Source organism: Charadrius vociferus, unplaced genomic scaffold, assembly GCF_000708025.1.
Source record: "Charadrius vociferus isolate BGI_N301 unplaced genomic scaffold, ASM70802v2 scaffold317, whole genome shotgun sequence".
NCBI lineage: Eukaryota > Metazoa > Chordata > Aves > Charadriiformes > Charadriidae > Charadrius > Charadrius vociferus.
In genome coordinates, this window is record NW_009649193.1 from 162,913 (window position 1) to 188,692 (window position 25,780).

The 25,780-nt window shown below is 42.9% G+C and overlaps 1 protein-coding gene across 1 annotated transcript in view; it reads right to left on the reverse strand.

Annotated features, from left to right (window-relative positions):
- Window positions 1–25,780, reverse strand: part of PKHD1 (polycystic kidney and hepatic disease 1 (autosomal recessive)) — a 272,152-nt gene that overhangs the window by 13,347 nt on the left and 233,025 nt on the right. Inside the window, exons 58-60 of the mRNA XM_009888974.1 lie at window positions 17,163–18,168; window positions 4,363–4,489; window positions 2,319–2,406 (exon numbers count right to left, since the gene is read on the reverse strand). Of these exons, the coding sequence (XP_009887276.1) occupies window positions 2,319–2,406; window positions 4,363–4,489; window positions 17,163–18,168 (1,221 nt within the window). The remainder of the gene's footprint in view (window positions 1–2,318; window positions 2,407–4,362; window positions 4,490–17,162; window positions 18,169–25,780) is intronic.

Consider the following 25,780-nt stretch of genomic DNA (forward strand, 5'->3'; position numbering starts at 1 on the left):
TTCAGCAGGTAGAAACAAGATTTTTGATGGTAGGACAGACTGCAGGACAATTACTCTCCAGTTTTATCCCATTTTTTGTGCCTACACCTATATGATACAAACTAAACAGTGCAAGGCACTGAAGAACTGGCATTCCCTGGCCAAACCTCTTAAACTGTGAGAGCCTCCAAACAGAGATGTTGCAATGCAAATCGCCTACTGAGATTACTTCCTCACTGTGTTGACTTCTGAATCACAGCCAGAAACTGCCTGAGACAAGGTCCTGGGCAAAAGCATGCCACATTTTAATGATTTAGCAACAGAAATGAAAAAGTTTCCTCTCTCAGTAATCCAGTATTATTTAATGTACTAATATCCCAGATAGTTTTGTCTAACTATGTGTTTTTCTACTTTTGCATAGCATCTAGCCCACCAAACCCCCAAATTCATTGTGACTCTCCAGGACCAGCTGTGCTGTATAAATAAGCTGTAATTTATACTGTGAATAGACTTGGTGGAGATGTGGGAATCTAGATTTCTCTAATTGCTCCAGTCTGATCCTGGCTCGTCTATTTATCTACTACGCATACAATCCTCCTTATGACAGTATCTGCCCAGACTACCAAGACTTTTCTTGGCTCTGATGCTCACTGTAGCACTGCTTTTACAGAGGGTCTTATCAGCTGCGTTCAAATACTTTATAATTGCCATTTCTAGTCTATGATGAAGCCTGGAGTACTGTACTGTACTTCTCAACAGAGACTATCTCAGCTTTGGGGCACATATGCTTCAAAGCTCAGAATATTACAGATATATATGGGAGTCTTCACAAAGATCTCTCAGGCAAGCTGGTATTTAACGTAGAAGCAAGCTAATTTGGAGCTAAACTACTTTCCATGAGGCAGTTTGGCTGCTGTCAGATGAAGCAGCCTCAGTGTGCTAGACGGCACCCATTTCGATTAAATGCTGCTTTCATACGCTTCAAAAGACGAGTGCAATAAGGACGTTTGTCAAAGGAAAAACTGCAGCAAACTATTACATGCAGAACATCTGTACTACGCAGTTCTTCTTTTGCTGGAGTTTATTGACTATTAATTTGATGCATGTATCTTTTAAAGAATGTGAAGTGCATTTCTATTCAATGACTTTCCTTTCCCCCTCTTTTTCTTCTTCTCCTCCCCTTTCTTTCTATCTTTATTTTTTTCTCTTTTTCTTCCTTTCTTTCTTTTCTGTCTTTCTGTCTCCTTCTCTTTCTTTTCCATTCCTTGACTCCTTCCTTCCTCCCCTCCTCCCTTTCTCCCTTCCTTTCTCCCTCTGTTAGCCAGTAGCCGGTACAATAATCTGTGGTTCATCTAGACCCACATTCCTAAACCTATGAGGAGTACCACCCTGAAAAAGCATGAAAACCAACAGAAAAGACCAAAGGATTTTTCTAACCTGTAAACCTGGAACTATGATGAGGTAGGAAGAATTTCTAATTAATAGAAACTTGGACTGAAAGGCTGAGAAGCTCTGATCTACAGCATGAGTGCCACTTATCTTCTCCAAAGGTGAACTTTTCAAGTCAAAGCCAGCATATAAATGTCTTTTACTGCAAACAAAGTACTTTACCTGCAATAGGAAACCCCTTTTGAATGTGTGTGCTGTTTGCTTACCTTTAAAGATTATAGCAACAAAAATTAGGATACTTATCAATCAATATCACTTCCACTTTCTAGTTTAAATGAATATGATCATCCACAGGTTTTCAGTTTGTCACTGTACTTAAACAAGGTTCTATATCTAAACAAGTTCATAACCTTAATAACCTCAACGGAAATATTCACACAACTTCAAGTTAATTATGACTTCAGGTGTTTTGATAAATGAAGACTGGAAGGGAAACATTGAGATCCCTCCTGAAAAGCATTTTCATGTTGAAGTAGGCTAATTAAAAACAATAGGCAGTTGATTCTGTCTGTACTTGGCTAGATCCATTGCTGGGACAAATAAATTGTCACTGACGCTAAGGAAATTGCCCCAATAAACATTAGCTGAAAATCAGGTATTAGGATTTCTAATTATTCATTCTTTTCCTTTTTAATTAAGATATGTCTTTTCAAGATAAAGTATTGGATATACTTCCTTTAAGCTGCCAGAATGCAAAAATACTTTTATAAGCTTCTCTTTTGCTAGCATATGACTGGGCAGTTCACCAAACTTCTACTGCAACCTTCTTTTTTCATCCCAAAGACTATCTTTCAAATCCAGTCTTTCACAGGGAGAACTCCTAAATTTATCACGACCGTTCCGCATAGCTGTTTTGTCATAACCCTTGCTATGAGAAAATACATCCAAACCTTTTAGCACAGCCTGGGAGGAGCCTTTGAGTTGAGCTGATACAACCCAGGGTTCTGAGGGAGGTCCCAGTTTATCAACTCTTTGACCCTGGGAAGAAGAACAAAAGAAAAGAAATAAGGTCTTGTCTCCTGAACAAGAGGAAAGAAAATTTTGATGTTTTTAACAGTGGCTTAACAGCTGAAAAGGCATTTAACAGTTGTGGCTGCCCTATCCCTAGACGTGTTCGAGGCCAGGTTGGATGGGCCTTTGAGCAACCTGGTCTAGTGGAAGGTGTCCCTGCCCATGGCAGGGGAGTTGGAACTTGATGATCTTAAGGTCTCTTTCAACTCTAAGAATTCTATGATTCTATAAACAACTGAAATAGTTTTCTAATGACCAGTGGGAGGGCGGTTTGCATCTACATGTTACAAATGTCATAATGCTCACCACACTCTTTAAGGTGAATTTAAGCTCAGAGGAAACAATTCTGGCAGCTTCGGGTTTGCTTCAATAAAGTCTGGCAAGGTTTGCTGCTTCACTTGAAGCATCTAGGGTCACATTCACATTACCTATGAGAATTAGCTAGCTTTGACATCGTGACTTCTGAGGTGGCTAAATTCACAGAATCACAGCACTTTTGAGGTTAGAAGGGACCTCTGGAGATCATTTGGTCCAACCTCTCTGCTGAAGCAAAGGTCATGTAGAAAGAGTTGCCCAGGACTATGTCCAGGTGGCTTTTGAATATCTCCAAGGATGGTGACTCCACAAGTTCCAGGAAACTGAGTAGTTTCACTCTGTCTAATTAGTCAGGTTGAAGATTTAAGTTCCTCATACACTCAGTGAAAGAAGCTAATTTTGATACTTAAATTACCCAGCCAAAATAGGTGTGTAGGATCTATATCCTATAATATAAAAATACTAGCTTTCAGTTTCTTTAATTTTTGAGAGAGCTACTGGTTCACAAGTCTAGTAGAAAACCTGAAACATGTCTGAAGAAGGGAATGAAACTCAAAGGAAGATTCAGTTGCCTAGATGTAAATTTATGTGTCAGGTAGCCAACGATATTTGACATCTAGTAGAGTTGGCTTATGGAAAGGTCTTACCTTTCTACAGAAGCTGGGAGCCAAATAGCACATTCCACAGCCTACAACACAACAACATGCCTACATGTAGGGACCTGAAGTCAACAGAAAGAATCTGAAAGTTTTGTGCCTCACAGTTGTAAAATCAGTCTCATGACTAATGGATATACAGAGCTGGCTTTATTGTAAAGCAACTTTGCATCCAAAAATAATATCCAAAAGCTGTCCAAACTTGGATCTGCCACCATGCTTCAGGGTCACCATTGTAAAAATATGAGAACTGGAGCTAGTTATTCTGCGGCTATACTTTTGCCGGTCCAGTAAAATTGGAATGATTCCATAATAGAAATTAGTTGGAAAACAGGAAAGAGGACATGAAAATATAAAGGAAATAGAAACATAGCGTGAAGCCATGCCATGCAGATTTCACCTGACTTTAGGACTGAATCTAGTCCAACAGCCCACCAACATCTAGGGACTCGTTGGACATAGCTTGCTGCTTCCAGGACCTGCGCTAATACCTCTGTCAGTGTTAAATCACATCACACAGAAGTCCAAGCTTGTTTTAAACATGGTGATCTCTACACAGCATTGCTCTGTATGGTGTGGACTTGCTTGGGTAAACCAGGATACCCCATTATACATGACATTGCCAGCCTTCATGGTTGTGTTGCTGTTCCCACATTCCTCAATTATATCCTCTAAGCTTTAGAAGCAGAGATCAGAAAACTGCACACAGTCAATTCTACAGCACAGATCTAACCCTTGCAGGAAAAAGCTGAAAAATGTTAACACAGTCCATCCTGGAAGATGTTCCCAGAATGGCAATGACTGCTTATTTATAGAGTTATCCTTTGCTGTATTCATTTATAGAGCTGTCCTATGCCATACTTAGTTCTGTCTCTAGCTTTTGGATTGCTTGGAAACATCAAAATTGTACAGAATTAACAGAAATGTCTATCCACAGAGGGACAAATCCTACCTTCCTGTCCAGGAAAATGATTTTCGGTTGTACAGGAAGCTGCTTCTCGATTTCGCCATCTGAGGGCTGGACCTGAACAGAGATGTTATAGGGCCTCACGTACAAGCGTGTTCCCGAGTCTTGTCTGCTTCCATTTCTTTTACATGAAAAAGAATGTTAAAAAAAAAAAAGAAAAAAAAAAAGAAAAGAAAAAAGAAAAAGAGAAAATTAATGCTATGAAAACACTCAATGCTAATCCCTAGGAACAACAGGTTACTTTTTGTCCACAGCATTTCCTACCATAGTAATGCAGGTGGTAATACTTGGTGTCTGTTATCAAGAAGAAGGAGCACTATACAAAATGACTACTTGTTTACCTCATCATGGCACTTTGATTCCTTGGATGAGAACAGCACGTATGGAAATATTGAACAGACATCACTTCCAAGCAGACAGTAGCACCAAACAAATAAAAAAAAAATAAAATCCTTTTGTTTCAATCCCCAGTTTACAGATGGAAAAGTGAGAAATCAACAAAATAAACTATTTCCCTGGTATCACATAGGAAATATGTGGCAGAGAGAGGGATTTTATGGATCCAGAAACCCAATGCTTTAGCCCTAAAGTCTTCATTGCAGTGCACTGATAACAGTGGAGGCTGCGAATGTTTCCTGTCCAGCAGAAAGATTTCCAGTAGATACCTCTGAGCTCCTCTAAAAGTTTCAGTTCCTCTACGCAAGCACAGCAATGACAGGGCTTTACTGCATTTCTTTCTCCTGCCATACCTGTGTTCTCATCCTTCATTGTCTGCGAAGTCTGCATTCTGAAATATAGCAGCACACAGAAACCCCATTGAAAGACATTGTTTTTTTCCAAGACTGAAATTTAAATTAGAGCATCGCAGGAGAGGGTTTCTGCATTTGAATAAAGAATCAGCACTTTATTCTGAGTCTGTATCATTTCATTCCCTCTCCCAGTGCTTTGTGTCGTTTAGTATCTCATATATACATATATAATTTAAATATATATATATAAACCCCTCTAATCTGCAATTGCAGTGAAGCGGCTGGGGGTTTGATATCATCTTGAAATCAAAGTGGAAAATCTATTAATTCATCTCTAGTGTTGGCTTAAAGGTGTTTAGAAACAGAAGATAAGTTTCCTTTAAGTCTGTTTTTCGGTTTAGGTTTTGTTTTTTGTTTTGGTTTGGTTTGTTTTCAGGTTGTTACTATGCTTTATAAATCAGAAACTGTTTATACTGCAGCTGATGGGAAATGATCCGAGGGCTGGAGCCCCTCTGCTGGGAGGACAGGCTGAGAGAGTTGGAGGTGTTCAGCCTCCACAGGATCCAGGGAGACCTTAGAGCCCCTTCCAGTGCTTAAAGGGGCTACAGGAAAGATGGGGACAAACTTTTTAGCAGGGCCTGTTGTGATAGGACAAGGGGTAATGGCTTTAAACTAAAAGAGAGAAGATTTAGACCAGACACAAGGAAGAATTTTTTTACGCTGAGGGTGGTGAGCCCCCTGCCCAGGTTGCCCAGAGAGGTGGTGGATGCCCCATTCCTGGAAACATTCCAGGTCAGGTTGGATGGGGCTCTGAGCAACCTGATCTAGTTGAAGATGTGCCTGCTTATTGCAGGGGAGTTGGACCCTTCCAACCCAAACTATTCTATAATTCTGTGGTTCTATGAAACACTGGTCTGAACTACAGACACTGGGAAGATCAACTAAGGGTTTAAGGATACCTGATGTCCCAAGAGCTATAATAAGAGTTTACACAAAAAAGTTCCACTTCTTGTTTTGGTTCTCTTTCTTTTTGGTCAGTGGGAAGTCTGAAAGGCAGTGATGTATTTGAAATTCATGTCGAAGGCACCAATGGTTTCTTGAGTGCTCTTATCCACCTCCTTCAGTAAATGTTCATTCGGCTCTGTGACTGAAACTCACAGCAGGAAGAACACACCAAGCCACTCCTGTTTTCACAGCACAGATCTGCACTCTCTGTAAGCTCTCTGGCTCCAGCTGAGTCCAGACAAGTTTAGGTGAATCTTGGCATGGCTTCGGTAAGCCAATTTTTTTTTTTTTTCTCTTTCCAGCTTCTTTAAAACTGCCTACAAACAGGAAAAATGTGGGCATGAGATGCCCTGCCTCCATGCCCCGTGCCCTACATGGTAAACCAGTGCTCATCTCATGCTTAAAGGAAGGGTGCTGCAAAATATGGTTGTAGGAAGTAGATGTTCCTACTCCCTATGGTGAGTAACGGCAGGGAAAACCAAACCAAATAAAAATACACATGCACGCTTAAAAATTAATGTCTCTTTGCAGGCGATTTGAATCCAGCTAACACAGCACAGCACATGGTGTGTGTATCCCACACGGTCCAACAACACAACCCTTGCTATGAGGAAGCCCCTGCCTTAGGGTGCGACCCTGCACGCAGCGAGTTACGTTCCCACAAGCAAGCGTCAGCATGGTGGAGGAGGAGGAGGAGAGAGGAGCAGCCCGCTGCTCCCCTGGTGATTTGTGCTGGAAGGAAAATAGGCTTTCCCGGCATAGCTTTGCAGCTGGGAGGTGGGGATGGACAAGGATGCTTGTAGCCTAGCAAGGGCTGGAGCATGGAGACCTGCCTTCCTCCTGGTGGGTGAGAACAGCATGTTGTTTTGTCACTACCCTGAAGGCTCTTGCTGGGGAGGAGCAGGCTGGATTGCAATTCCCTGTTGACAGCGCTCGGTGGGGAGCAGCTCCGTCGCTCAGTGTCTCGCAGCTCTTCTGAACGTGGGCACAGCGGGCCAGCAGGAGCTGCTCCCGATACCTCAGTCAGCAGGGACACCGAGGTGGGGATCCCAGATCCTTTCACCATCAGTGCTGACACTCATCTGCTGAGCATGCTGAGACTCTGCAGGAGAGCAAGTGTCTGCTCTTTCGGAGCAAGGAAATTAGAGGTCGTGGAAAGTAGAGAGTCTACTGCAGGTATTAAGGCATGAGTGAGAAACTAGGTGGAGAAATTTGGGGCAGAGGGAAGGACATGTCCCTGAAATAAAGGAGAGTTTGTCATTTTAATTATTATTACAATAATAAAAAAATAATAATGATACTAATAACAACTATAATAATAACAAACATAACAATAATAACAATAATAATAGCTATTATTGTCAGTTGACTTCAAGGGGAAAGAGATCAGATGCAGAGCCTGGGTAAAAAGTCCATTGAAGTTGATGGATATATCTATATTAGAAAAAATATATCTATATTACAAATAATAAGCCTTGGCTCTGAAACTTGATGACCTCTACTGTTAAACTGCCAGTCCATCACAAGCTGTTGTCCAGGCCCAATAGCAAAGTCCAGGACAACCTCCAAATAGTCTGGGAGCTGCTAAAGTCAGAGAATATTCTCACTTGGCAGTTTGGATGAGGCCACCCTGAAATAGTGGGTGAGAGAATTTAATTTTATGGACACAGGCTGATCCATATCAGCCGGCCTTGGTGCCAGAGAACAGTCCCTGGCATATTTAATTTCCTAATAAACAAAGACAATGAAACTAATGGAGCAGTTGTCTGGGTATGTCTGCAATGCTTGTGTTGCGGAATCAGTATATCCTTGGGAAGGGAAAGAGACTAGGAAGAATTTGGGGAATAAATAGTATGTCAAAAGGCATCATGGTCAAGTCAAAGAGATTTTTCTTGTTGTTGTTCTTGAAAAGGTGGTGATTGCTGATGAAGAGAAGACAGGCTACAAGAAAGAAGATGCTCTAGTGAAGACAAGAGATAGGCAAGCTGAGATCTTGTGTAAGGCAAAGTAGGCACAGAATCACTGAAGGGCTGGGAGGAGTTTAACATCTTTGGGTGAAAAGTGCGTTCTCCCGTCACGTGGTGATGAAGATAGCCAGACACCTGGTACCTGTGCCCTCTCAGCTGCACTGTTAGAGCTTTGTCTCCCCCTGCAGATCTTATCATTAAGTAACAGAGACAGAAAGAGAGATGAGAGCATCCAGAAGACAGTAAGGAGCCTGAGGTAATTAGGAGGAATAGCAAAAAAGCTATCCAAAATGACTTTTCATTCCACTGGTGCCCATGTTTTCCCATATTATAGAAATAAATTAGAGGAAATAAACTCCAGTGGGAATGAGGCTGCAGCTTTCCTTGATGTCAGAGAAACAGTAAATACGTACTACTGATCATATCTCCTTCTAAGGACTGAAGTAATGGACTGAATAGGACCTATGGTGTTGGACATTACTGATGTCTCCCATCTTTCATGTAGGTTGAGTAAATAAGACCAAAATTCAAAAACCAAGGCACCTAAATGCATATTCTAGCTGGCATCAGCACAGAGCTTTGAACAAAGCCCTGGCGGTCAGGTGCTGTGATGGAAGAAAGCTAACAAGAGAACATCTAGTAATCATAGAATCATAGAATCACAGAATCATAGAATGGTTTGGGTTGGAAAGGACCGTAAAGATCATCGAGTTCCAACCTCCCTGCCATGGGCAGGGACACCTCCGACTAGAAATGCAGAGAAGGAGCAAGGGGGGCAAGGTTGATGGTGAGCTGGGATAAGAAACAAGTAACTGAATTGCTTCTGGGAGCAAGGCTGGACAAGAGGAGTATGCTGCTTTATCTAATCATTGTGAGGGTTTCCTTTCATAAGGCAAATGTCCTTTTGTTAGAAGATGGATATATAATGGCTGGTGAAAGCATCAGGTAAGTTGGTTAGACTGAAAAAGTTCTGAAGAAGAGGTTCAATGCATACTCTTTTGGAGTATGTATTAATTAAAATACCCAGTCTTTTTGTCCAACGTCTTCTGACATTAGCTTTTTGGGGCACTACCACCATCAGATCTCCATTTCTCCATTTGCTAGAGACTGTCCAAGCTCCAAATGGTTCTCGATTTATCTTTAAGGATTTTTTTTCCCTCATTTTACAAATCAGTAAATATAGTCACAGAACATGAACACAGCTGTGTGTCCTGGTTTGAGGTAAAACAGGACCAATTTTGGTCAGTAACTTTGCTTCTTAGCTGGGCCTCTTCTAACTCCTGAAATGAGCAGCATATTGTGCAGACACCGTTCGTTCTCAGAGCGATCAGACCTGTGTTTATAGCTGATGCCCAGGGATGGTGTGCAGAGGGGCTCTCGCTTATACTTATTGCTGTAACCCCCACGGGCAGCTCACTCTGGTATTTGCCCTGTTGGAGGGTCGGAAGGGAAAAGCGCAATGGGGTCCCACCTGCGGGGAGGAGCGGACAGGACGGGTGACCCAAAACTGACCAACGGGGGATTCCATCCCATCTGCCTCATGCTCAGTATAAAAGCTGAGGGATCAAAGGGTCAGAGTTCTTTCTTCAATGGCCAACGTCTGAGGAGGACTCTGTTTGTTCAGCTGCCTTTGATCCCTATTCTGAATCCAGATCCAGAATCCAGTTTCCATCCGTCACTGAGTCCAGTCTGGGACTTCCCCAGTGCCAGCCGGTGATGTGATCGCCATCCTGGGAGCTTGATATGTTTTTGTATATATTTCATTATTTCCTTTTTCATTTTATTATTAATATTTCATTAAAGTAGTTTAGTTCCTTCTAAACTCATAAGCCTCTCTTTCTCTGCTGCCTCTCTCTTTTTTTGAAGAGAGGTCAGGGGGAGTATCTGTTGCTTGCCTGGAGGCCGGTTCAGCCCAAACCACGACACTGTCCAGAAACACACAGACTTGTGTCCCTCATAAGACCAGTCTTCCCCCCTGCTCAAATGACCTTCATTTAGCACTTTTCAATCCCAGTGGCACCTAAAGCTGAAGGCAAAATGATGCCTGGTGGGATGCAGCTGGTGGAGTCCAGATTCCTGCAGTGTGGAGTAAGAAGACACCTTAAAAAAAGAAAAACAGGGATACTGGAGGGATTTAATGGATCCACTCAAGGGTGAGGTGGGATAACCAGGAGCCTTTAGGAGAGGGACAGAGCCGATGTGTCAGATAGGAGAGAAACATCCTCCAAATTCATTAGTGACTTTCATTAATTGCTGTAGATGAGTGGAAATACACCGACTTACAAAGCCGCCTGTTAGTGTCAAGGAGCTAAGCCAGGCCTCCTCCATAACACACTCCCGAAGTTTACTGTCGGAGAAACGTCTTTTATTAAATGTAAACAGCATCCCGCCGGAGGTCAGAGCCTTGCCGCTGCTGTGTATCCCAAGGTAATACCACTTTAAGCTCCACATAAACTCTTAAACAGTTTCTATCCTAAAACCAGACCGTAGGTGGTACAGTTTTTTACGATATGTTATAATAGTGCAATAAATCTGTTAGCTTAAAATCGAATCTCCGTGGCCTTTTAGAGAAATCATCATTAAATGTAAGGCCCTGTTAATGATGCCATCCCAGTGAAATTGTTTAATCTGCTAGGGGGGTGAAAGGTCACCAAATGAATTTTTTATAATACATCAACTTGACACGCAATAGGGAAAACTGTAATAGATAAAAGCAAAGGAAAAGGGCACTGTCTTCTTCTGATAGGTCAATAGCAGCCAAGAGAGTCACTCATCCACTTTTCCTTCACTACCGTGCTCCTTTTCCATTTAATATGGACACCCAATTAATACCTCAGCACCATAGACAACCTCATTTTAGGTGAATTATAGCAATTTCTTCCCCCTTCTCCGAAATGAAAGTGATCACAATACATCATAGCATTGTGCGAATTAACGTTAATTGATTCGAGTTACCAAGCATTGATGGGCCACTTCTATAATCTGGTCCTTATTGGGAGCTGGAAGGGATGGAAGGAAGATTAGATTGCATCCTCCGTTGCTTTGACGACGGCGGTCACCTGATGGCTTGTTAGACAGTTGTACGCTTCTATTGCTGGCCCCAGTGGGGTCGTCAGTAAACTGGAGTGATGTCCAAACATCATTACACGCTGCTCCGATATTAAAGCAAAGGGATTAGCACCTTATTGCAAGCAACCTGGATTTGTCATTGTGCTGTCGTTATCCAATTTCCAGATGATAATGTGACTGTGGCCTGCGGGCGCGAGGTCCTACAGCCAAACCAAGGTGTGTGTGTATATATCTATATATACCTATATATATATACACACGTATACATATATACGCATGCATACACCCCCACAAAGACCCAGCACCCAAAGCCGTTTAACCCTCTGTTCGCCAGGCTCCTGCTAACAAAGCATGCGGAAGAATTTTTCCCCCTTTCCCACCCGACGCGTGGCAGCAGTCGAGCATGATGCGAGAACGAAGCAGGCTGACCTGGGAGCCCACACAGCTGTCACTCACTCGAATGTCACACCAGACAAGCTCTGCTGCTAGAGGTGACACCACTCACATGTTAAACAAGGAGGAGTGGGGAAAGGATCAGTCCCTCAGAGACGTGACTGGCAGCTCCTCTCTGCTGTGTGCACGTGTGGTGTAAATCATCGCTTTTACTGCAGGTCCCATTAATTGTTAGGGGAGAAAATGGATCCATGAGCAAGGCAGGTTTTGTCTGACAGCACTGGGGTACAAGCACTGAGACCAGATCTCTTTCCAGTCCCTGAGAAAGACAACAGGGACGCTTCTGGCTCTCCTGCTTGTGTCCAAACATCCAAAACTTCTGGGGGAACACCAGGGAATTGTGACAGGCTCCTCTTGAGCTGATCCTCTTCATTTTTAACTGAGACTTAATAATACAAACCCCACATTTCAAACACCCACAGTCATGGGGGGAGTATATGGCAATATATATGTCCTTCTCCCATAGAGACCTGCAAAAGCTGTGAACCTCATGAGGTTCAACAAGGCCAAGTGCAGGGTCCCGCACCTGGGTTGGGGAAACCCCCAGTATCAATGCAGGCTGAGGGATGAAGGGTTGGACGGCAGCCCTGAGGAGAAGGACTTGGGAGTACTGGGCGATGAAAAGCTGGACATGACCCAGCAACGTGCACTCACAGCCCAGAAAGCCAACCATACCCTGGGCTGCATCAAGCTTTGGAGCCCTCAACATAAGAAGGACACGGACCTGTTGGAGCGGGTCCAGAGGAGGGCCATGAAGATGATGAGGTATTTCATACATCAACAAGTAGATTGGCACATGCTACTCAAGAACACGTCCTCTGTAGTGTCCCTATGGATATCTGACTTGCAATTATGTAACTTTAATTTTAAAGGATATTTTAAGCTTATAGTTTAAGCTCTTAAGTATCACCTTTTCCACATTTCACTTCAGGGGTGTGTGGCAGATAAAACCTTGATAGAGCCTCAAGTGCTGCAATAGCTGCAGCTCTGAGCTCAGGATTTTTAGCATCCTGCCTTTGTCTACCCACTGGAGGAAAAGCTGGATCCCTACACAGGAAAAAAAAGCTGTCATGTCCCTTTTTAAAAACCCTGTGCAATTCCATACAGCAGCCTGCCTGAAACCTGTGCGAAGGTTACCAAACCCAAGCATTTTGGGGTTAGGATGCGTCAGAATTAATCTAGTTTGGACTTGTAACCCTGCTCGCCTATGTATATGTCGTGTGACATAGTGAATTAGTCATAATTTTTAATTTAGTCCTCTGCATGGGTATTGGTGTCTGAATGAGCAGTTCTATGATGATTTGCTTCACTTTCATTGCTTACTGTGAGTCTCACACACCGTTATTTCCTGCACATAACCTGTTTTTCACATTACCCCAAACCTAACTCTTAATAAAGAAAGATTAATGCCTGCAAATTTCAGGTTGTAACAGGTTAAAGGTCCACCAAGATGGAGCAAAGTACTCTGTGCTAGTGTGGGGATATGGACTAAATGGCTCCTGGATGACTGTCCAGCTTTATATTTCTGATTTTGTGTAAAGGCACCTGCACAAACACACACAATACATTCGCTGTTGTGCTCTCTCGTTCTTTCACTTTTATATTTATATTAATATTAGGCAAACTTTGCAAAACAGAGATTTCTGTCTGTAAATACATTGCAGGACATATTAATGTACAGGCATTCACAGACAGATAAAGCTATGTGATAGTCATCTCTGATTCTCCAGCAGTCATAGCAATCACCTCCATCTTTCCCTGACAAACCAACGAGCCGTGCTTGAAGTGACCCTAACAAAGGAGTTAAATTAAAATCATGTAAAAAAGTATTTCAAATCATAACAGACAAGCCATTTTCTGAAAGTCTTGGCAATGTGATACACAGACTTACTGCCTTGCTACCCAACCACAGCAAGGTTTCCAAGGCTCCCTTCAGCCTCGCTGTCCTGGGCTGCAAAGACGAACTCCCAGCCTCTGCTGATCAAAGAGCTTTTGTGGTTGTCTTGATGCGAAAGGAGCCACTAGTGTGAAACCGCAGGGAGACTGGCCCGGCAGGAGTGCAGGTTCTGCGTATATCTGACAGCCTGATTGGATTTTGCACGACTCAGGGGTGAAAATATTCTTCTTTTCCTTCCACAGAAAAATACACAGGAATACTTAGCCTGACTTGTAATCCCAGCCCCATTATCCTTGCCTGCGCTAGCATGTACTGCCTAAAGAGAGACAGATAGACAGGGGGGATACTACACGTCCCAACAGGAAAACCCTGATTTCATTTCACAAGTTATCTGTGGCCTTATTGCATCAGAAATGTCAGCCATGAGTAATTCCAGAAAAGCTATGACTGATGGGGAGCAATAAATAACACTGCAGAGGAGCCCAAGCAGCTAAAGGTGGATGATCTCTGATCTGGTCCTCTGATCTGGTGATGTTAGTGTTCTCTTTAATATACATTCCAGGTCTTTGCCTACTGAGAGGGTGAATCTATAGCTTTAAGCTAGCACTGCTTTTGTCCCTATAATAAATCAGTCTCCTTCTTAGGGACCTTTCCTGATCCTCACTGCTCGAACTGGCTTCACAGGGCATGCACAGATGGAAAGACAAACGCCAGTTGGGAGAGCAGTCCTCAGTGTGGAGAAAATGTCATTTGTGTTTGAAAAAAAGACTTCTTCCAAGGTTTCTTCCCCGGTACACAGAAGAGAGTGGTCGTCTCCTTTAGGTGATCACTGCTTCCCCCCATGATGTTACACTGATGGATTCAGGAACCTACTGGCATTTAATAGGATTCTGGTGAACTTACTCTAAAAAAATCTATACATTGTTCCTTTCCCACAGTTTCTCTTGTTCTGATCATCAATAATGGACGCACTGAATAAGGGGTCCTGTACCTGTCACACTCTGCATGCTATGGCACATCTTGGGATGGTGTAAAGACAGGATAACATTTCCTATCACAGGCTGTAAACCTTGCTGAATTTTTTTTTTTTCTGTCCCATTTTGTAGTATCCTCTATTACAACACAAATACCCACAGTGACAATAGTCATGTTAGTTCTGCTGACAAAAAATATCGTATATCTTCAGAGTCTGGCCCGGATTTAAGATTTGATCTCACAAATAATAATTTCCCACTGTGCTTAATATAACCCCACTTAAAAAAAAAAAAAAAGTAAAACAAACCCAAAACTAAAAAACCAAACAAACAAACCAAACAGAAACAAACAAAAAAAAACCAAACCAAAGATTCCTACGGTCACATACCGGTGTCCTTACTGTTGGTGTTTCACTACCATAAGCCACACAGTGCCTAGTAGAAAAGTTAAGCGTGTGAATAATAGTTTGAGTCACAAACAGCCAACAAGCATCAGAATGGTGCAGGGGTCAGTGGTAAATGTCGGAGGATACGGTATTAATTAGAGAAAATAAGTCTTAGACAAATCCAATTTCTTTCTTGCATAGACGGAATACACTTATCCTTGGGTAAGGCTCAGTAGTGCACATCAAAAAACAACATTATGCAATATCAAGAGAGTACACAATAAGGTTGCCAAACATCAAATCCCATGCCCCCTATTAAAAACAGATGGGATATTACCTTTTTCATATTTCCCATATGCTTTTAATACAGATTCAGGATCTGAGTCTGCAACACACTGCTGTCTGCTCCCTTCCCAGCCTTGCTCCTCCCTGATTCTCTGCAGATAAGGGCTGCCATCTGGGCCATGCAAATAGTGGCTGCAAGAGGCTGAAAAGAGCAAGATGAGGGCAGAGAAAGGAGGGACAGAAAGGGTTGTTTGTTGCTGTGGAGGAGAGGAAAAAAATGACCTTCAAAACCGGAGTTTTGGTACAGAGCATCAATAAAACATCAGTACGTACAAAACTGACCAAGAACTAGATAACTGACAGAGCTCAAAAGGTAGCTCCCATTGGGAAATCACTGTAAAGACTGTCCTGTGTTGTTCTGTCAAAATCAGCTGCTGGCCTGGTGCTTTATTTATGTCAAGAAACAAATATAAAGATAAAAAGCACAAAAGGGTTGGTGGGCTGATACATTATAGAATCATAGAATCATAGGATTGTCTAGGTTTGAAGGAACCTTTAAAATCATTAAGTTCAACCATCAACCTAACACTGCCAAAACCACCACTAAACCATGTCCCTCAGCACCACGTCTACACATCTTTTAAATATCTCCAGGGATGGTGACTCCACCACTTCCCTAGGCAGCTTGTTCCAATGCTTGACAACCCTTTCTGTGAAGAAATTTTTCCTAATATCCAATCTAAACCTCCCCTGGAGCAACTTGAGGCCATTTCATCTCGTCCTATCACTTGTTACCTGGGAGAAGATATGAAGACAATGGTCTTGAAATGGAGACAACAGTCAAACATAGGCACCCAGACCATGTGGTGTGTTGGATCTGGGCAAGCAAACTGGATGGATTGGGTCCTAGATAGCTAGGACTGAAAAGGAATTTGTGAATACAGTGAACAAGCAGAGGATCATGAGCTCTCCTGTTTCTGTGGCAAAATGGGATAATGGGATCATTGAATTCTTTCAGTAGAAAATGGGATCTAACACCACTTTTGTGTATGGCACTGATATGGAGGAAAACTGTTGGCTTTTCAGACATACACACTTCAAAAAGGACTCAGAAAACAGAGACAGAGAAGGAAAGAAACACTCTCCAGAACTCAAACCTTTCAATTTATTAAAAAGCAGACAGCTAAGTGATTTGATTACTCTGGAGGTATCTGGAGGAGGAGGAAGAGTCAATGCCCAGAAACTCACTGATGTAACAGTGAAGGAAAGAACAAGAGACTCTCATTGGTAGCTGGAGACAGAGAGACTGACAAGAGAAAGCAAGCAAGTACTTGTGACAGCAAAACCAGGGACAGCACCCAAGACCTAGGCACACATTCAGGTAGTATACGAGATGTCTAGCGCTTGTTTCTTCAATACCAGATGGTTTTCTAGAAAGTATTGTTGCCAAAAAGAAAGGTCAACTTTGAGGTATCAAAGTGAACAGCAGTGGCCTGTGTCATGCAGGAGATTGAAGCAGAAGAACAGAGTCCTTTCTGACCTTAAATTTTAAAAGTATATGAATCAAGGTTTAGAACTGCAAGTAAATTAAGTCAATGACCTGTCTTTCATAACACATCGCTACATCAGTTTATAAATATTTGTAGATTTAATTGTTTAAAACTTAAGAGCTGTTGTAGTGTGAACTTCTTTAAAAACATTGACTTTACACAATACTTTATAGTTTCAAGGCAAACATCCAGGAACGCTGTTCCTGTTTTAAAGCCTCTCTGTGCTACAGACATTCACGAGCATCAGCAGGATAACACAGTAATTCACACTCAGGAGTCCAGCTAGTACTCAGGCATAGCTCTCATGGAAACTTTATAATGTGTTTCACCAGGGTTAGTCATATTTCAGTCAATGGAGAACTTACTCCCCACCTCAATAAGCAGATCAAGTGGTTAAATTGCCACACTACGTTTAAATCAGTAACTGCTGATACTACATCTGACACTCACCTATTGTTAGCTTCTGCTGGAAACAGTAAGGCAGGCTGAGTCACCATTAAGCTATCAACCGGCAAGCCAAGGCCCCTCTGAAGATCTCCGGTCTGATGAGTGTTGATAATTGTTCTGGCCAAACTCTTTAAGCTGTCACTTGTCAAATCATTTCTTGGATGCCCAGGTGGATCACCAAGTTCAATGATTAGAACTCTTGATGGACCAGCCTCTTCAGATGGCTGCAGAGCTCGGGTACTCACTGGTCGTCTTCCCACTTTCTGTGAGCTAGACCTGCTACAAAAGGCCGTACAAAATGCCATGTTAGGGCAGTGATATTTCTTTTTGCTAGCGTTGGCTGAGATTACCTTCAACATACTTTCACCTCCCAGCACATGATGGACTACTCTGACTTGGTCATGCCCAACCTTCAAGAAATCGGCTAATCGACGAGTTGTATGTGCTTCATCCTCTTCCCCAACAGCTTCAGCTACAGTGAAAGCCAGAAGAAGGGAAAGGCCAGCAACTATTTCTACAGGTTCCTTCTCATGCAGGAGAACATAGAGAAGATTGTCCTCAAAGCTAAAGTAATTGGCTCCTGGCCTTTCGTTCCGTGAGAAAGAAGATGGGTTTGGAGAGACGTATTTCCCTTGAATGAAAACACGAAGGCTGAGTGGTTCATTGTAGAATATAGCAAGGGGCAGTCTGGTTGCATTTTGGCCACTGAGGAGGTAAAGTCTGAAAGTCAGAGGTGTTAGGTCTGGGAAGCAAATTGTAGTAAGTTTGGTGGATGGCAACACAGAAAAGAAAGTAGAACGATGCTCTGCAGGATAACACGATGCATGTGCCATCACATCGCTGAAGGTGTCCATAAAGCCGCCGGTCATTGCTACCACTGGAAACAGTCTCTGGCTGACCATACTGGGGTCCAAGTTTTCTAGGATGACAAATGCGTGATCTGCCTGTTTGCAGAAGTAGCCTTGCACTGAGGGCTTGAAGATGCACTTGCTGTCATCTCTGTAAATTCCTGGAAAAGAACATAGGGAGATGGGGAGAGAAAAAGAATACAAATTGTTACAGACGTCATCTCAACAGTTTCTGGTATCGCTGGTTATTTTCCCATTCAGTGCTCCAAGTCAATGTGTTGATGCTAAAATTTTACATAGTTTTAAGAGAAGTCTGGACACTGAGAGGTATTAAATAGGTAGAAACTGCAGCTACCTCAAAATGTCCTGCAAACAGAAGACTAGAAGACTACTAATGAATGACAGAGAAGTACCACATACACTTGCCTTGTTCTTTCTAGTTGTCGAATTACAGCCACTGTTGAAAGAGCAGGCACGCTAGATGGACCTTTGTTCTGACCCACCACTAAGTCCCTATGTTCTTATGCCTTCTACATTCTCCTGATTCCAAGCCTGTAGCTGGGTAAAAAATCAGGGCGCGACTGCACTTCTTTGGAAAGATGACTTAATGGTACATGAAGCCCTCTCATGCCACTCACAGGGATTGTATGGAGACCCTTACTTGTGCTCCAAGTATCTATGCTCCCATGGCAGTCAGTGGAGATCTGGAGTTTAAATTGTTTGCCCACAAGCAGGTGTCCAGTATCTCATGGGATGCCCTGAGGTATCTGAGGCATGCTACACAGGGTCGACAGGAGACCTATGCACTTCAAGGGTGGCAGCTGGAAGCCTGGTGGGACACCACATAGCACCTGAAATAATACTAGACACACATTTGTGGTAACTGAAACACTCCCAATTCCCCAGACATCAATGCAAACAAAGCAGTTTAGAAAGCAATGAAGTTCACCCTGAAATATCTCTGTTTTGCCAGCTGGATTGCCCTTTACAGTCCTCTAACTTTAATGACCAGAGGTAGGATCCTGTCACTTAAGTACAAGTGCATAATGTCACCTGGACTCCTTTGCGTAGCTACAACATCTGCAGATGTAACACACGATCCATGAGAGTACAAAAGTCACTTTAGGTAACACTTTGGATGTTCTTTCACTGAATATGACAGGAGCTAAGACACTTCCATGTGTGGCAGAATTTGCCACCGACTCCCATCCGAGTGTCTGTGGTGACAAGTCAAGAGGATCCTTCTATGGAAAGATCTATACAGAAGAGATCCATACAGTCTTCTGAGATAGGGTATGGTCCCTCTGACCAAATATCGGTCTCTGCTTTAAAATGAGAGAAATTGTGCCTCAGGCTGTAGTGATGAGATCATCGCTGATTACAAAGAGAGAATAAAAGTAAGAGTTCAGATATGGGCACCAAAAGCATAAACATTTCTGCCTGGAGCATCTTAGGAAAAGATGTGTGTTTCTGTTTTTCCTTCCTCTCTTCAAAATAAAATCAAAGGAGGAATTTGCTGCTGTAGCCAGCTCTAATCCTCCTTCCCTCCACAAGCCTGCTGCTCCCCTGGTTAGCTGTGCTCATGAATGTGTTAGGCAAGGCACGGCCAATGTCTAAATTGACTCTGCATTCCTCATTCAGCAGCTCTGGGGACACGCAGGCAGATCAGCAATGCCTGGAATTAATGATAAAAAGAAAGGGACAGCAACATCCTTGAGTCACGAAGTTTTGGATAAATAGAAGGGCATTCCCCTTACCAAGGGAACATAACGTGAAACTCACTGCTAGAAGAAAACACCAGGCTCCTGGAAAAGAACTGAACTATGAGAAATCAATCTGGGCTCTTCTTGTAGCTCCGTCTCGATGCCTGGATCCTGTGGGCACTTACCTATGATTTATTTCAAGGGGATTCCTCATGTGCAGACTGCTACCCAGGTCTGCGAGCGTTTCCCAGAATGAGCGCTCGCTCTGCCCGTCACCGAGGGAAGCAATGAAATTACGTAAATGTCAAGCTTTGTTCAGGGAGGACATCCAAGTCAGATAGGATCTGTGCAAAAGCCCCTATTTTTAGACACCAGCTTACCATTTTCTTTCCCTTTTTATTGCCTTTGCTTTTTTTTTATTTTGCTTTATGAGTGTCAGCATTTTGCTATTGGCGTGTGCTGGGGGCTAAGGGAGAGGCGGCAACAACTTCATTCAGAAGCAGAAGTGGAAACACTGCGCTCGGAGACATTGGGTATTGTCCTGGAGCAGTGGGAGGACGCAGCTTGCATCAGGCAGCCAACCCACAAAGGCTGACAGATCTCATCGTCTGCTCTCCCGGAAACCCCTCATCTCCCCCCAGTGACATTTCTCTTGTCTACAAATGGGATTTGCTGCTATTTTGTGATTTCCCAGGACTTTCCTTTGCCCTGCCTGCCTTGCAAAGAGGGCTTGCTTGGTTTCCTGTCCACACTCCCCTCCGCGCACACGTATGGTTGCTTGTCTCCTTCCGAATGGCCTTATCTGCCAGTCACAATTTCTGCAGCCTGCAATTTCGATCACTTTTAAATGAAACCCATGCTGGCCTTAGTAATCATAATGTCATTTACAATTTACCACAAAACACGTTTATTCGGTTAGTAGCACATTGGAGAAAGAGAACTCCATATGAACTCACTGCTGAAGCCCTAATCTGATTATTTCCTCATGAAAATCCAAGCAGGGGTGCTTGTAAGAGGGGTCTGAGAGGAGAAGGAAAAAGTGAGTCCTGGCCACAGCTGACTCTCATAATCAATGCGAATAGATAAGTGACGCGGCGTGTCAGGGCCAGCAGCTAATCTGCCCCGGGGCTTTCCTCTAAAAAAGGCCAGAGTGGACAGGACTTAATAAATACTGAGTGACCACTGAATATTGAGCTGACATGTGCTATTTACATTGGCGATGAACAATAACAGTGATAAATTCCAGAAGCATCCCCTCGCAAAGGGTGAAATTAGATTAAACAGGTTATGTTTGTACGTGCTGGTGTGTTTACACACACGTGTGTGTGACGGGGAAAAAAATGGGGAAAAAAGAAAGAGAAACCTGAGTCAACCAGAGACCCTACAAATGGGTGGGAAAGATGGAGAAGATGATCACATCTGTAGTGATATGTGCACAGGTGAGGTCAAACATCACACCAGGAGCTGTGTGCACGTCAGCAGAGGAAGAGGGCACATGTGTGTGTGTTTGGCACTCTCATGGGCACGTGTACCGGGTGTATGTCCCACTCAGTGCAAGAAAGAGAGAGAAATAATACGCGGAGAGTGTCTGTGTCCACCTTCTGCAGCTGTTTCCTCAGCCTCGGAAAGCAGACTCTGCTTTCCCTAGATTCCCCTATCATAAAGTCAAGTTTATTATTTAATTACATACATGCACATACACACGAAGTCACACAAACATATATATCTATATGAGATTTTAGCACTCAGGTTGCTTCTAGGGCTCCTGACAAATATTAACTTTGTGTCAATATTTGTCCTTCCTGTCGTGAAATGAGGATTTTCCACCTCATTTCACATTTGAAAAGAAAAATGCGCCGAGGGGGTCCTCTTTGCTTAGGAAAAAAAAACACCGCCACCACCACCATCTCATATCCTTTATTTAGAAAAATGGAGCAGGAGGGAAGGGGGGAAGAGTATTTTTAAAATAGATGTTGTGACTTAAAGGCACATAGAGTCCTTTGCAAGTCTCCTGCCTTTTCCTGAGTTCCCCAATGCCAAATAAATAAAATAAAATAAAATAAATTCTACATTTAAAATTGAATGAAATACATCAACATTAATGATTTTCCCCTTCAGGTTAACACCACCATTTCCTTCAATAATTTTTACCCATTTCATGATAGATTTCACAATTCATGGTACAAGGAAAAATATAGTAATTTTTTGACAAAAACAAAAGGCAATGTCAGTTTTTTATCAAAATAAAATAAATCTCCCGCAATTTTCTTTCCATCCGACTGGATTTGCCCGTCAGTTATTTCTAATTTAACTACAATTATAGTTACAAAAATATAAAAGCGAATAGGGGAGGAAGAGGGAGGGGAGAGATAAATGGGACACTGTTTAGAAATTGCGATTCATTGGCCTTGGGCTGGCCAGCACGTATCTTTGCTGAGGGGGAAATATTCATCAGCATTAACTGTTCCTTTTGACCTGCTGACATTCAAATGTGAAATAAAAAAAAAAAAAAAAAAATGGACCCAGCAATAGGACCTTAGAAATCTAGTGAAGGTAAATTATTCTGAGGTCAGTCGTTTTTTCTATACAAAAGGTTTTCTATGTTTCTTGCGTTCAGATGTTCCCCATACATAATTTTGGCACCGATTCTCCTGTCTAATCCCTGGCACAGAATTCTGATGCCTACACACTCGTCCTTTGAAAGCAATGGCTCTGCACATGCTGATCTTGTAAATCTTTTCATAGGTAAAGGAAAACAAACCCATCAGCCTCAGCGGATGCTGAAACAAGACATCCCCCATCGTTTTTAGAAATCCCACTGACTGTAAATTAGGGATAACACTCAATTGAGTTTAGCAGTGTTCCCATGGGGGATAAACACACAGATATGCAACGGCAAGTAACTTATTTGTCCCAGGTTTCTCTCAAGCTGTGTGTTGGGAGCACACGCATAGGAATGCATGGTGGCACGCGTGCTTGCTCGTGCATTTGTGTATGTGCATGTGCGAGAAACACACCCACATATATACTCATAGCAGGGAGCGTGTAAATAAAAGTGGAGTGATTGCTTTAGGCTGTTAATTCTTTCTTTTAGAGAAAATGATTTTAGAAGGAAATGAGTCTCATAACATCACACTGTGTGGGTTTTTATGCTCTCCTGTTTATCGTTCCTCCGTAAAAAACTTTGAAGCCCCTGGCCAATTTCAGTCACCTTTGTGGACTCAAAGATACTATGTTCCTACAAGTTTTGCTAAAGTAGGTGCCCAAGTAGAGAAAAAACAATTATTAGAACTCCCACTGAAAGGAAAAACTGTGGTGTAAGCTCACCCTCGTTACACACCACAGGACCTGCATCGGCTCTTCACTTTCACACACAAATCCATAGTAAAACAGATGTACTTGAAATATTTGTTCTTGCATTCATTGTTTGCATGCATTAATACAGACACACATATTGTTAGTATTTATTCACTGTGAAATCAAACATTATTTACACCTTTCATATGGTTATATATTTTTATGCTGGCACCGACCCTCCAGAGCTCCCTCATGCCTGAGAGGTAAGGCACTTATGCTACAGATGATAGTATATCTTTCCAAGTTATGAACAAAAAATTGCAGTTTTCTAGTTCCCAGAGACTACAGTAATAAAACATTCTTGACCTTAAAGCATAAGTGCACAAGTAAAGTCTTAACAAGAGAGACCAGAAGCCCACTGAGGCCAGGATGCTCTCCAACAGCAGTCAAAAAGAGTCACCTATAAAGAATATGGGACTAAAGCATGCGTGTAGCAATGTTCTCCCAAAATGCTCCTCAAGCCTTACAGTGCTTTACAGGTCAGGAACCTCTTCAGTCAGAGAGATCATCTTTGGTCTTTTGTACTTGAGACAAAAATATCAAACCTGTCTCACAAAACTTCGGAAAGTTGGGGAGGAGAATAACCTGGCCAGGAGAATATATCTTGAATGCTCTCAAAGGAGTTGGGGTGGTAAATCTGAAGTGCCCTTTAGAGAGGTTGCCCAGCCCAAGCCTTGTGTCAAGGTTGAATTAAGGGATATTACTTACAGTGCCACAGAACTTCTCAAATGCCCTGCTGCCCCCTCAAGCTGACCACACCTGGAAATACCTTGGCTGTCTGTGCCCAGAAGACTCAGTTGGAACTGAGCTACTACAGCACTGCATGCTTCAAAAGTAATAAAATAACCAGTGCCAAGGCCAGTTCCTTGTCCCTGAAGCCAGCTGGTGTGGCATTCCCATAGTGTGAAAGTCACTGACCCTCCAAAAGACAATGGTCACCTCCAAACTGCCCTTTTGGACTGGCACCTGACTTATGCTAATTTCTGGAAAGAGCCCAGGAATGGCCTTGGACACTGCTGGGTTGCCTGGGACCAAACTGGGGTTAGAACTGTTCTCTTGATGTAGCAGGATTGACCGGAAAGCTCCAGTGTCCATACCTTGGTGATGCTTGATTCAGTAGAGGTAGACGTCGGGCCCATTCCTAAAAAAAAATCCGGCCCATGCCTGCTATTGCCAGCACTGCCCCAGAGCATCTTGTCTATCATTTTATTAAGCTTAATGAGAAAGACACAATTAGGGAAGATTTTTGTCCCCATTATCATTAATGATTAGGGAACTTTAGTCATTTTAACCAGCCTGACAACACAAAGTTCCCCATAATGTTTATTTAGGGGATAAATCCAATAAGGTGACCGTTGTGGTTTGGTTACCTCAAACCAGGACAGTGACAAAAGAAGCATTACCTGACATTATATTGTGCATGGGGACAAAAAGGATTAAACAGCGTAGTTGAGCTACACTTCGTGATTCTGTGCATTTGTAGAGAGTGCCCAAAAGTGCGGTGAGTTAAGCACCCTTAAATTGTAACCCTGAATGAAGGAGAATGCAGGAATCATTATCTTAAACCCTACTGTAAGGCAGTCAACAGTGTGGCATGGGACTGGGGTGAACAGCACAGAGTGAACCCTCATAGGACAGAATAGGTGAGACAATTTGGGTCTCCATAGCCTTCCTGATGGCTAACAATACACAGCTAAGGGTGGAAATGATGGCTTTTTGTACAGCACCTAGCAAAATAGGACCCAGGGTCTTGATTGGAGCTTTTAGATGTTCTCATGAAGCAGATAGTACAAAGAAACCACCCCCCCCAAACCCCTTGAAGTTATTAACCATCGTTCCAAGAGCCAATAGCTGGATGCGAGAGGGATCCTGTCTCCCAGGAAAGAGGATTGAAAGAGAAAAACATAAAGAGAAACATCTTTTGGTCCAAATTATTTCACCCTCGATAAAACATTCTGGTCTGCAAGCATCAATTTGTTTCTCATGTCACTACCAAAGCCTTTCCCATTATGTTTCCCCTTAAGATAATCCTGGTTTCCTTTAGGTGTATTTAAAGCCCAGACGGATTTTTCTCTCCTCCTGACCAGCAACCCCATTGACCGAAGCTTTGGTCAAGCTGATACCCGGGGCTCAACATACAGGCGAGGGTCAGTGAGCAGCAAAGCCTTTGCCGAGGCGGTTCCAGTCACCATCTCTCTGGCCAAGGAATGATAAAACTACCACCGCCACCCGACAGCAGAACGGCAATTTCATCGGATGCCAGACTTAAAAACGAATGTGGCCGTGCCATGCACTGCTCTGAGCTGTGGATATAATGAGTTTTGAATGGGAAGTCCCGGACACAATAAATCTGTGCCATATGTGACCATTTCCTGTGTCAGTTCCTTTCTCATAACCAGTGGAGGCTTCACCCTCCCCCTCACTTTCCCTTTCATGACCCCACACCAGGGCTCTGAAATCTTTCAGGGCTGCTTATGGGCCCCAGGCCTTTCCACAGCGGTTGCATAAATAAATGAGTTTGACAGCAAACATCATAACGGTTAGCGGTAATGTGTGCTCCACACAAGTGCTTGTGCTACTCGCTGGAGAAATGGGGGAGGAGAGAGCTTGGTTTGTTACCACAAACAAAAGTATGTTCCTGACAAGTGGTGAAAGAATTAGTCAAATAAACTTGAACTCTATTAAGACCATCGCTGCCAGTTTTTGTTATGGC